Genomic DNA, 14,128 nt, shown 5'->3' with positions numbered 1-14,128 from the left:
GATGATGTGATGATGTGATGTGGTGATGTGATGATGTGGTGATGTGATGAGGTGATGATGTGATGATGTGGTGAGGTGATGATGTGATGTGGTGATGTGATGATGTGGTGATGTGATGATGTGATGTGATGATGTGGTGAGGTGATGTGATGTGGTGATGATGTGGTGATGTGATGATGTGATGTGGTGATGTGATGATGTGGTGATGTGATGAGGTGATGATGTGATGATGTGGTGAGGTGATGATGTGATGTGGTGATGTGATGATGTGGTGATGTGATGATGTGATGTGATGATGTGGTGATGTGATGATGTGATGTGGTGATGATGTGGTGAGGTGATGATGTGATGATGATGTGATGTGGTGATGTGATGATGTGATGTGGTGATGATGTGATGTGATATGATGATGTGATGTGGTGATGTGATGATGTGGTGATGTGATGATGTGATGATGTGATGTGGTGATGTGATGATGTGGTGATGTGATGATGTGATGTGGTGATGATGTGGTGAGGTGATGATGTGATGATGATGTGATGTGGTGATGTGATGAGGTGATGATGTGATGATGTGGTGAGGTGATGATGTGATGTGGTGATGTGATGATGTGGTGATGTGATGATGTGATGCTGTGATGTGGTGATGTGATGATGTGGTGATGTGATGAGGTGATGATGTGATGATGATGTGATGTGGTGATGTGGTGATGTGATGTGGTGATGATGTGATGTGATATGATGATGTGATGTGATATGATGTGATGATGTGATGTGATGTGGTGATGATGTGATGTGGTGATGATGTGGTGATGTGATATGATGGTATGATGTGGTGATGTGATGATGTGATGTGGTGTTGTGATGTGGTGATGTGATGATGTGGTGATGTGATATGATGTGATGTGGTGATGTGATGAGGTGATGATGTGATGATGATGTGATGTGATGTGGTGATGTGATGATGTGATGTGGTGATGATGTGATGTTGATGTGATGATGTGGTGATGATGTGATGTGATGTGGTGATGTGATATGATGGTATGATGTGGTGTTGATGTGATGTGATGTGGTGTTGTGATGATGTGATGTGATGTGGTGATGATGTGATGTGGTGATGTGATGATGTGATGTGGTGATGTGATGTTGTGATGTGGTGATGTGATGTGGTGATGATGTGGTGATGATGTGATGTGATGTGGTGATGTGATGTGGTGATGTGATGTTGTGATGTGGTGATGTGATGTTGTGATGTGATGTGGTGATGTGATGTGGTGATGTGATGTGATGTGGTGATGTGATGTTGTGATGATGTGATGTGATGTGGTGATGTGATGATGTGATGTGGTGATGTTGTGATGTGGTGATGTGATGTGGTGATGATGTGATGTGATGTTGTGATGTGATGTGGTGATGTGATGATGTGATGTGGTGATGATGTGATGTGATGTTGTGATGTGGTGATGTGATGATGTGATTTGATGTGGTGATGATGTGGTGATGATGTGATGTGATGTTGTGATGTGATGTGATGTTGTGATGTGATGTGGTGATGTTGTGATGTGATGTTGTGATGTGGTGATGTGATGATGTGATGTGATGTGATGTTGTGATGTGATGTGGTGATGATGTGATGTTGTGATGTGATGATGTGGTGTTGTGATGTGGTGATGTGATGATGTGATGTGGTGGTGATGTGATGTGGTGATGTGATGTGGTGATGTGATGATGTGATGTGATGATGTGATGTGGTGGTGATGTGATGTGGTGATGTGATGTGGTGATGTGATGTGATGATGTGATGTGGTGATGATGTGATGTGGTGATGTGATGATGTGGTGATGTGGTGATGTGATGATGTGATGTGGTGGTGATGTGATGTGGTGATGTGATGTGGTGATGATGTGATGTGGTGATGTGATGTGGTGATGTGATGTGGTGGTGATGTGATGTGGTGATGTGGTGGTGATGTGATGTGGTGATGTGATGTGGTGATGTGATGTGGTGATGTGATGTGGTGGTGATGTGATGTGGTGATGTGATGTGGTGTTGTGATGTGATGTGGTGATGATGTGATGTGGTGATGTGACGTTGTGATGATGTGATGTGGTGATGTGATGTGGTGATGATGTGATGTGGTGATGATGTGATGTGATGATGTGACGTTGTGATGATGTGATGTGGTGATGATGTGATGTGGTGATGTGATGTGGTGTTGTGATGTGGTGATGATGTGATGTGGTGATGATGTGATGTGATGATGTGACGTTGTGATGATGTGGTGATGTGATGTGGTGATGATGTGATGTGATGTGGTGATGTGATGTGGTGATGTGATGATGTGGTGTTGTGATGTGGTGATGATGTGATGTGATGATGATGTGACGATGTGATGTGATGTGGTGATGTGATGTGATGTGGTGATGTGATGATGTGATGTGGTGGTGATGTGATGTGGTGATGTGGTGTTGTGATGTGATGTGGTGATGATGTGATGTGGTGATGATGTGATGTGATGATGTGACGTTGTGATGATGTGATGTGGTGATGATGTGATGTGGTGATGTGATGTGGTGTTGTGATGTGGTGATGATGTGATGTGGTGATGATGTGATGTGATGATGTGACGTTGTGATGTGGTGATGATGTGATGTGGTGATGATGTGATGTGATGATGTGACGTTGTGATGATGTGATGTGGTGATGATGTGATGTGGTGATGTGATGTGGTGTTGTGATGTGGTGTTGTGATGTGGTGATGATGTGATGTGATGATGTGACGTTGTGATGATGTGGTGATGTGATGTGGTGATGATGTGATGTGATGTGGTGATGTGATGATGTGGTGTTGTGATGTGGTGATGATGTGATGATGATGTGACGATGTGATGTGGTGATGTGATGTGGTGATGTGACGTTGTGATGATGTGATGTGGTGATCTGATGTGATGATGTGGTGATGTGATGATGTGATGTGATGTGGTGATGATGTGATGTGGTGATGTGATGATGTGGTGATGATGTGATGTGGTGATGTGATGATGTGATGTGATGATGATGTGATGTGGTGATGTGATGATGTGATGTGGTGTTGTGATGATGTGATGATGTGATGTGGTGATGATGTGATGTGGTGATGTGACGTTGTGATGATGTGATGTGGTGATGTGATGTGGTGATGATGTGATGTGGTGATCTGATGTGATGTGGTGATCTGATAATGTGGTGATGTGATGTTGTGATGTGATGATCTGATGTGATGTGGTGATGTGATAATGTGGTGATGTGATGTTGTGATGATCTGATGTGATGTGGTGATGATGTGGTGATGTGATAATGTGGTGATGTGATGTTGTGATGATCTGATGTGATGTGATAATGTTGTGATGTGTTGTGGTGATGTGATGTGTTGATGTGGTGATGTGATGATGATGTGAAGTTTGATGTGATGTGTTGAGTTCCAGTCTACAGATTCAGCACCAAAACATACAAGAAGAAGGGTTTTAAGGGGCGTGGCCAAAGTGCTACCTCGGTGAGCTGAGAGGGCGGGGCTTAAGCAGGAGTTTTGAATATTAAAACAGACTGAATTGTTTTCGATGATTCAGAATGAACGTCATGAGTTTACAGAGAAGAAGTTATAGACTTTTCAGAGCTGATTGAACAGGAAGTGACCTCAAAATAATTCACCCTGCTTTATCAATAATAATAAAAGTGTGTGTAAGTCTGCAGGAAGCTCTGATAGACTGCATCTATCTTTCTATCTCTCTGTCTGTCTATTTCTCTATCTCTGTGTCTATCTATCTATCTGTCTATCTGTCTATCTCTCTGTCTGTCTTTTTGTCTAGCTCTCTATATGTCTCTCTGTCCATCTATTTCTCTATCTATCTGTCTATCTCTGGGTCTGCAGATGTGTGTATTGATCCTGGAGAGAAACTCACACAGCTAAAACCATAAAAAAGAGAGAAAATAAAGTTCACACCAGACACAAGGTTTTAAAGAAGATTTATTCCAATAGTGCAAATCAGTTTAAGAGAAAACACCTCGACTATAGAGAGATGAAGGGTGTGTGTGTCTGTGTGTGTGTGTTTACCTGACATGAACCAATATACGTTTTAAAGTAAAAAAAAACGAAAATAAAGTGTATAGAATCCAGGGGGATTTGAGAGCTTAAAGTTAAAGAGGAAAAACAGCAAGATCTTCACAGGATCTTCTGAGATCTTCAGGAACCTAAAGTCCAGGAGCTGTGAAGCTCTTTACTGCTACCTGCTGCTGCTGGCTTAATCGTTTATTCCTCTGATTTAAGTTGTTTAATGCTTAACTAAAATGTAAAAGAACAGACAGAAATACAAAATACAAAAGAAGAAATGCTTTAAAAAGTAAAACAGTGCAGAAGTTTAAATAAACCTCAGCTGAGCTTCTCAATTAACCCCAAACTAATTCATGACCGGAAAAAAAAACAATAAATAATAAAGAGGTGATTATTTCCGAAATATCTTTAAACCCAATAATGACGTGGAGTTTAATCCAATGTGTGGGGTTTCTGAGCTGAAGAGTCCTGAAATATTCTGTTTATCTTAAATAGAAACAATTCTAATGTGTGTGTGTGTGGGTGTGGGTGTGTGTGTGTACTGATCACTGTGACTATAACACTGTGTGGAATTTGGCCTAAATGAGTTTAGGTAGCTTAAATAATACAAAATACTGTAAACTGTGTATATTTATCATTTATCAGTTTCTGACAAAGAAGAGGTTAAGAGGGGTCTATACAGACCTGGCAACCAGATCAAATCCCTTTCTTAACCTGTTCTGGTTTAAATACTCAGAATTCTTTCATTTAAATACTAAATTTTTAACAGAATTAAAATGAGGAAAATTCATTAGCGTGACTCTGGTTCTTATTTTAATTACCTTTTTACTTTGATTTTATTTCATTTTTATTGCTTTCTACATGTTTTTATGCAGGTTGTGGGGAGGTGATTTAGTTTCAGAGAGATTCGGAATGTTTTAAAATTGCACTTTGGTGCAAATAAAAAGGAAAAAAATAGAAACGCTTCATAACACTGCGCAAAGACGTAAAATAAAACACTGTACATGAAGAAGTCTCCTTACAGAATAAGGCTAAAACATGGAGTTTTAAACTGACAGAAAATCGATGATGAACTCTCAAAAGCAAAAAACAAACAGCTTCAGAAACAAAGTGCCGGACGCTCCTGTGAGGAAAATCCCGTCACGGACTAACGATTTAATCTGGAAATGCGATGTCCGTCTTCACACCAGCTCCGATCTGAAACACAGAGAAGGACTGCAGATTGAAATAATTCATAATAAAGTACACAACGTGTTCAGCGCTACAGGAACACTGCTGACCGATGGAACAACGTGATCTTTATTTTTATTTCTCTTTTACAGATTTTAAAGAAGTGTGAGGGAATTTCAGCTGAAGATGATGGACAAGGTTTTGAAATCTTTTAATCTCTCACATTAATTAATTAATTAAGGAATTCCAAAAAGCCAGAAGATTTTAAAAGAAAAAAAAATACAACAGCGTGTGATATTGACAAATATCATAGACAAATAACGTTTAAACTGATCTCATCTCTCACTCTGTAGAAATAAAAAACCCTAAATATTACATCATTTTATTTGTTACAAATCACTAAAGGTTTATGGAATATTTATGGAATAAAAAATACAAATTCTTTTGTTATGATTTATCTAAAATATTTTAATTAGTTTTTTTCTGGCCCTGAATCAAATCCCCCCCCCCCGGCGCACACACACACAGGAACAGAGCTGCTCTCAGATCCTCCCGTTTCCTTAAAAGGCAACTAACTCATTAAACACATTTATTACCACAGGAGGGGCATGGTCACAGGGACACTAAATATCACACATCGCTGCTTTAAGTTTGCTGTTCGGTAATGAGCTGTGCTGAAGGACTGAAGTATAAACGTCTGTTTTCTCTTCATCTCAGCTGATGTTTAAAAATAACGATCCTGACTGAAATGGACCTTCATGTGTCCACCTTATGCTTCTGTTTATTTTAAGCAGATAAAAATCCTGCTTTAAGATAAAAACTGTAAGATAATTTAAAGCTCTACTCACGCGGTGTTGTCGTAGTTGTTGCCGGTGGCTCTGATGATCATGTAGCACAGCGTTAAAACACTGAGGACGGCGAAGCTGCCCACAATAAACCACTCTTCTGTTAACAGAGTAAAAGGAGGCGGGGTCACTTTGGGAGTGGGTGGAGTCTTGAGCGGAGAAAGGGCCCAATCATTGAAGCAGAGAGAAAGCGAGGAGGAAAAGCAGACAAAGTGCAGAAAGGAGAGAAAGGGTTTCCTCCAGCTGTTTCCCACTGCTGGAGTGGGAAACAGTCCACCAATCAAAAAGCTCCTCCAACAGCCAATCAGAACGGACCATTAGCGCACGAAGTTAGCCTGCAACGTGTCTCCGTGGTGGGGTGAAAAGGTTTAACAGAGCAGTGTGTGAGCTCGTTACAAACATCTCGACAGGTCCAGTAACCGCACCTCAACCAATCAGAGACTGCATCAAACCCCACCCACAAACACACCCACAAGAAATCCAGGGTCCTTGTGGTGTGTTTATGAACTTCCCACATGCAGCCCAACAAGCCCCGCCTCCGACACGCCCACCAGCTACAAGTTTTCACTCTTTTCACACAGAAACCTGTCGGTTCAGCAAATCGCTCACGTTACCATAGAAACCGTCACCACCGGAGTACAACATGTGCTGAAGTTGATGAAGAACAGACAGACATTACTGAGGGAGAGAGAGAAAAGCACAGACAAGTGCTGCAGCATGCTGTGTGTGTATGTGGGGTGTGTGTGTATGTGGGGGGGGGTGTGGGGGTGTGTGTGTGTGGGGGGGGTGTTTGTTTGTAAGAGCGAGGGAAAAAGTAAAGGAAGGAAGAGAAATTGGAATTCATCAAGATAAATAAATCACTGAAATGATAACATTAAATTAAAACGATTAAAGTGTAATTAATTTATAATTAATTAAATGATTTGAGTTACTCAGTTGTGTGTGTGTTTATTTAAAAGTAAACAACTGAAAGTGAAAACATAAATTGTCTGATGATCAGAAATGAGAACTGAGCATCACTTTTATTATTTTTGTTATTATTATGATGATGATGAAGAATGAGGTGTATCTTACTGGTGACGGCGATGTTGATCTCCCCGCTACGGTGTGTGTGTGTGTGTGTGAGCTCTGACTCGGACAGCAGCTGAGACGAGCCGGAGCGTGTGAGCGGCTCCACACTGACGCTGGTCTCAGATGACACGTCCATCAGCGCCACCCGCTGGCTGGAGGAGTGAGTGCGTGTCATCCGCTCCATATCAAACGCCACATTATCTACACACTGCAGGTTTGGCTGGAAACACACACACACACACACACACACACACACACACGCACACACACACGCACACACACACACACACACACGCGCACACACACACACGCGTACATACACGCACGCGCGCACACACACACGCGCACACACACACGCACACACACACACGCGCGCGCACACGCACACACGCGCACACACGCACGCGCACACACACACACACACACGCACGCGCACACATATGCACACACACGCACGCGCACACATTCACACACACACACACATACGCACACACACACACACACACCCCACACGCACACATACGCACACACACACAAAGTGCAAAAGTTAGCACGAGAGTGAATGTAATGAAATGAATCTGACAAGTTTTTCTGCTATTCAATGATTTTCCTTCATGATCACAAAAACAAATAAACAGTACAGTGTGTAGTACAGTGTTTATTATGCTCTGAGGCCATTTCGTGTTTAATATTTATTGTCTTTTTGTATATCTTTTGTAAAATAAAGACATGTTTACTGGAGTTATTGAGTTTGTCAGTGTTTTGTATGGAAACTTTTGTTTTACTTTATGTTTTTCTCTTTTACGTATTACATTTATTCATGACAGTTCAAATAAACTCAGAAATCCAGTAAAGACAATAAACTACAAGTTCCTCATTTAAAAGAGTCTTTAACTGATGCTAATGTCTGCAGTCATAAGAATAACAATAATAACCACTTAATAGCGATTTTAATAAACACACAACAGGAATATCTCTCAGCTGCAGTGAGTCACTTCACCACTAGAGGGCAACAGAGTCAAACTCTGAGTACTCAACACAACGTGGGGTCTTTCAGATAGATAGATAGATACTTTATTCATCCCAAACGGAAATTCAGTCCTCAGTAAATATCCTGTTGTTATTATGTGTTTACTTGACTAATAGATTTCTAAGACTTGTTTACAGAAATGTATAAAATCCACTCCATAAAGAAAAAAAAAAAACCTGATAATCTGAATAATTATAAAAATCACTCTGTAATGTCTGAGAGTGGAGTAGAATTTAATATTATCATAAACATAAGATCTTTATATTTCATTATATTCTAGTCATTAGTCTACACTTTCTGACAAAGTGTGTAATATTTGCGGATGAATTTATTTGATTTATAAATGATTTTGGTTATTTTATTTCTCAGAGTGTCCACCAGAGGGCGGTAGAGTTTAATGTGTTGTGTAGTGTGTAGTGTTTATGGGTCAGTAGTACACATCCTGTGACACACTCAGTATTTTATTCTTGAGTTTAAGGCGTTTTAGTCATCTTTATAAAATAACTGTGTGTGTGTGTGTGTGTGTGTGTGTGTGTACTTACCATGATGCCCAGAGCTTTGAGGATGTTGAGTTTACACATGGGACAGGTGCAGTGTTCGTTCAGCCACGGATCCACACACATCTTATGGAAAACATGTCTGAAGAACAGAAAAGACAAAAACATTCGATCACTGCCGTGCTTCTGAGATCTACAGATCTACAAGCTCCTCCTCCTGAGATCTAAGGATCTACAAGCTCCTCCTCCTGAGATCTACAGATCTACAAGCCCCCCCCCTGAGATCTAAGGATCTACAAGCTCCTCCTCCTGAGATATACAGATCTACAAGCTCCTCCTCCTGAGATCTACAGATCTACAAGCTCCTCCTCCTGAAATCTACAGATCTACAAGCTCCTCCTCCTGAGATCTTCAGATCTACAAGGTCCTCCTCCTGAGATCTACAGATCTATAAGCTCCTCCTCCTAAGATCTACAAGCTCCTCCTCCTAAGATCTACAAGCTCCTCCTCCTGAGATCTACAGATTTACAACCTCCTCCTCCTGAGATCTACAGATCTACTAGCTGCTCCTCCTCTAGGCATCCTGAGATTTATAAACTCCCCCTTACATCTTGAGCTCTATAAGCTCCTCCTCCTTATACCTAGAGCTCTATAAGCTCCTCCTCCTTACATCTAGAGCTCTATAAGCTCCTCCCCCTTACATCTGGAATTCTATAAGGTCCTCCCCTAGACATCCTGAGATCTATAAGCTCCTCCTCTATATAATCTAGAGCTCTATAAGCTCCTCCTCCTGACATCTGGAGTTCTACAAGCTCCTCCTCTAGACATTCTGAACTCTATAATCTCCTCCTCCATATATCTAGAGCTCTACAAGCTCCTCCTCCTGACATCTGGAGGTTTACAAGCTTGTCCTCCTGACATCCTGAGATCCATAAGCTCCTCCTCCTCCTGATATCTATAGATCCACTAGCTCCTCCTCCTGAGATCTTGAACACTTAGACAACAGAAACCCTTCTGCAGGAATATTATTTGTAGACTGCAGCTCCGCTTTAATCGGATTATCCCACTCTGGCACTCGGCTCTGTGTAATTCCATACGCAACTGGATCTCTGATGTTCTAGCAGCAGGCCTCTCCTCATGACCCACACTAACACCACATTCTGCACTCCATTACTGCACCGTCTCTTCACACAGGACTGCAGTGCTAATTACAGCTGCAGACGCTGAGGATTCCAGTGTGAGTGGATTAGTTAACACTGACCAGGTAAAGAACTCCTGAACATCACGGAAACAAAACCTCACACCAGATTTTCACTAAATGTTCTATTACATTAGTGTTCTCTATTAAAGCTCTATTGTTCATCTCAGTGGTGAAGAGTGTGTCACTGTGTTTTTCTGTGTGCGATTGTGTATGTGACAAATCACAGGAACATCTCAGTGTCTCCACAGCAAGCTGAGGAACATTAAAGCTCCACGCTCCGTTCTCCTTCAGGTTTACAGAAGCATGACTGAGAGATGACGTTCACTCCCGAAGAACCGGCTGTCAGTTTAGAGATCTGCAGGTGTGAAGCCTGACAGCTCCAGAGCTCTACGACTGACACATGCATGGTTTTATTTTATTCCACGGATTTTCATATTCTACACAAAAAATCAGAACATTCTCACATTCTCACTTTAAAACAGTTAAATTCTACAACTATAATCTATATATGATCTATAAGCTCCTCCTCCTGAGGTCCTGAAATCTATAAGCTCTTCCTCCTGAGATCTTAAGATCTACAAGCTCCTCCCCCTGAGATCCTGAGAGATATAAGCTCCTCATCCTGAGATCTATGAGCTCCTACTCCTGAGATCTATGAGCTCCTACTCCTGAGATCCTGAGATCTATAAGCCCCTCCTCCTGAGGTCTACAAGCTCCTCCTTCTGAGACCTATAAGCTCATCCTCCTGAGCTCTATAAGCTCCTCCTCCTGTAAACCTCGCTGTATAAAGTGATCTTGACAATCTGTTAATGTTTTCCTCCTGCTACAGATTTATGTTTTGCTGCAGTGAAGCTTCAGAGCCAAGAGTTAATGTGATCCAATGAGAAAAACTGGTCATTTATTTTCCTTGGTGAAGCAAATGATGAGAGAGGCATGAATTAGTAATGAGTGTGTTTAGAGAACACACACACACACATACACACACACACACACACACACACACACACACTAATCACTGATAAGATCAAACAGTCTGAGTGTGATACTGACAACCACTCTCTCACTATTTACCAAAGAGTGCAAATATATATATCTAACAAGATGTGGTGTGTGTACGTGTGTATGTGCTTGTGTTTGTGTGTATAACTGAGACTGTGCGTGTGTGTGTGTGTGTGTGAGACCGCTACTTGAGATAAGCTATCGCTCTTTATCCGTATATGAACAGACATGCATGTTGTTCACATCATCATAATGAAGAAAAATGGCAGCTCATATAGAAGATGTACACACACACACACACACACACACACACACACCATAAAGTGGATCACAGAAGAACGTAAATTGAATGGCTCTGACTGGGTTAAGTGATGTGCATTAGCTCAGCTCTGGCCTATTGATCACTGAAGCACTGAGGAGGAGAAGTGGAAAAACAATAAAGGAAAAATAAAGACGTCTCACAAATCTATATTTTAAATCTAAATGTAAGAAAGTAAGAATTCGATTCTCACAGATATCATGAAACATAGATCAGAATCTAAATGAGAATGCTGTATATTAATTTTATTCAAATTACATGTCTGAGTGGGCGGGGCTTGGTTTTTAATCCGAAAAGCACTCACTTGTTTATCTTTTCTTCAAACATTTCAAATACAGCATTATAAAATTTAGAGGAGGAGTAAAAGGGCGTGGCGGAGTAGGACGTGTTTGTGTTACTGCACAGGTACAGGTACACACTACAGATGTGCTCAAACCTGACCACGCCCCCTACAACAGACACTTATGATAATGATCAGAGCAATCAGAGAGTATTAAAGTCAGGTGTGTGTAGAGTATTAGAGTCAGGAGTGTGAAGAATATTAGAATCAGGTGTGTGTAGAGTATTAGAGTCAGGTGTGTGTAGAGTATCTGAGTCAGGTGTGTATAGAGTATTAGAGTCAGGTGTGTGTAGAGTATCTGAGTCAGGTGTGTATAGAGTATTAGAGTCAGGTGTGTGTAGAGTATCTGAGTCAGGTGTGTATAGAGTATTAGAGTCAGGCATGTGTAGAGTATTAGAGTCTGGTGTGTGTAGAGTATCTGAGTCAGGTGTGTATAGAGTATTAGAGTCAGGCATGTGTAGAGTATTAGAGTCTGGTGTGTGTAGAGTATTAGACTGAGGTGTGTGTACAGTATTAGAGGCAGGAGTGTGTAGAGTATTAGACTGAGGTGTGTGTAGAGTATTAGAGTCAGGAATGTGTAGAGTATTTGAGTCAGGAATGTGTAGAGTATTAGAGTCAGGTGTGTGTAGAGTATTAGACTGAGGTGTGTGTAGAGTATTAGAGTCAGGAATGTGTAGAGTATTAGAGTCAGGAATGTGTAGAGTATTAGAGTCAGGAATGTGTAGAGTATTAGAGTCAGGTGTGTGTAGAGTATTAGAGTCAGGAATGTGTAGAGTATTAGAGTCAGGAATGTGTAGAGTATTAGAGTCAGGAATGTGTAGAGTATTAGAGTCAGGAATGTGTAGAGTATTAGAGTCAGGTGTGTGTAGAGTATTAGAGTCAGGAATGTGTAGAATATTAGAGTCAGGAATGTGTAGAGTATTAGAGTCAGGAATGTGTAGAGTATTAGAGTCAGGAATGTGTAGAGTATTAGAGTCAGGTGTGTGTAGAGTATTAGAGTCAGGAATGTGTAGAGTATTAGAGTCAGGAATGTGTAGAGTATTAGAGTCAGGAGTGTGTAGAGTATTAGAGTCAGGTGTGTGTAGAGTATTAGAGTCAGGAATGTGTAGAGTATTAGAGTCAGGAATGTGTAGAGTATTAGAGTCAGGAATGTGTAGAGTATTAGAGTCAGGAATGTGTAGAGTATTAGAGTCAGGAGTGTGTAGAGTATTAGAGTCAGGAGTGTGTACAGCACTATAAACGTCCACCCAGCTGTGTGATTTCCAGATACGTTTCCTAGATCAGAAGTCCTGTACCTGTAACTATTCTACTCTGAACCTTCTCCTGCTCTACCTTCACTCTGAACCTTCTCCTGCTCTACCTTCACTCTGAACCTTCTCCTGCTCTACCTTCACTCTGAACCTTCTCCTGCTCTACCTTCACTCTGAACCTTCTCCTGCTCTACCTTCACTCTGAACCTTCTCCTGCTCTACCTTCACTCTGAACCTTCTCCTGCTCTACCTTCACTCTGAACCTTCTCCTGCTCTACCTTCACTCTGAACCTTCTCCTGCTCTACCTTCACTCTGAACCTTCTCCTGCTCTACCTTCACTCTGAACCTTCTCCTGCTCTACCTTCACTCTGAACCTTCTCCTGCTCTACCTTCACTCTGAACCTTCTCCTGCACTACCTTCACTCAGGTGTAAATAAAGATTTCAGCAGGAACAGGAATCTTCTTCACTGCAGGTGCGATGTGTTTGTAATATTCAGAGCTCTCAGGAGGATGAGTTTAAATCCCCACAGTCCCACACACTCACCTGACCCACACACTCACCAGACCCACACACTCACCAGACCCACACACTCACCAGACCCACACTCTCACCTGACCCACACACTCACCAGACCCACACACTCACCTGACCCACACACTCACCAGACCCACACACTCACCAGACCCACACACTCACCTGACCTAAACACTCACCAGACCCACACACTCACCAGACCCACACTCTCACCAGACCCACACACTCACCAGACCCACACACTCACCAGACCCACACACTCACCTGACCCACACACTCACCAGACCCACACACTCACCTGACCTAAACACTCACCAGACCCACACACTCACCTGACCTAAACACTCACCAGACCCACACACTCACCTGACCTAAACACTCACCAGACCCACACACTCACCAGACCCACACACTCACCTGACCCACACACTCACCAGACCCACACACTCACCTGACCCACACACTCACCTGACCCACACACTCACCAGACCCACACACTCACCTGACCCACACACTCACCAGACCCACACACTCACCTGACCCACACACTCACCAGACCCACACTCTCACCTGACCCACACACTCACCTGACCCACACACTCACCTGACCCACACACTCACCAGACCCACACACTCACCAGACCCACACTCTCACCAGACCCACACACTCACCAGACCCACACACTCACCAGACCCACACACTCACCAGACCCACACACTCACCAGACCCACACTCTCACCTGACCCACACACTCACCTGACCCACACACTCACCTGACCCACA

The 14,128-nt window shown here is 42.3% G+C and overlaps 1 protein-coding gene across 2 annotated transcripts in view; it reads right to left on the bottom strand.

Moving 5' to 3' along the window:
* The window catches only part of rnf130 (ring finger protein 130), a 57,212-nt gene that overhangs the window by 3,471 nt on the left and 39,613 nt on the right, over positions 1-14,128 (bottom strand). Inside the window, exons 7-10 of one of the 2 annotated variants that reach the window (XM_058397358.1) lie at positions 8,745-8,841; positions 7,176-7,392; positions 6,105-6,201; positions 3,985-5,283 (exon numbers count right to left, since the gene is read on the bottom strand). In XM_058397358.1, coding sequence (XP_058253341.1) covers positions 5,268-5,283; positions 6,105-6,201; positions 7,176-7,392; positions 8,745-8,841 — 427 coding nt within the window. In that variant the 3' untranslated portion in view covers positions 3,985-5,267. Of the gene's footprint in view, positions 1-3,984; positions 5,284-6,104; positions 6,202-7,175; positions 7,393-8,744; positions 8,842-14,128 lie in introns of those variants that run through there. The other variant, XM_058397359.1, reaches the window with a different exon arrangement.

This window comes from Hemibagrus wyckioides, linkage group LG08, assembly GCF_019097595.1.
Source record: "Hemibagrus wyckioides isolate EC202008001 linkage group LG08, SWU_Hwy_1.0, whole genome shotgun sequence".
NCBI classification, from domain to species: domain Eukaryota; kingdom Metazoa; phylum Chordata; class Actinopteri; order Siluriformes; family Bagridae; genus Hemibagrus; species Hemibagrus wyckioides.
This window is presented reverse-complemented; position numbering and strand designations above follow the sequence as displayed.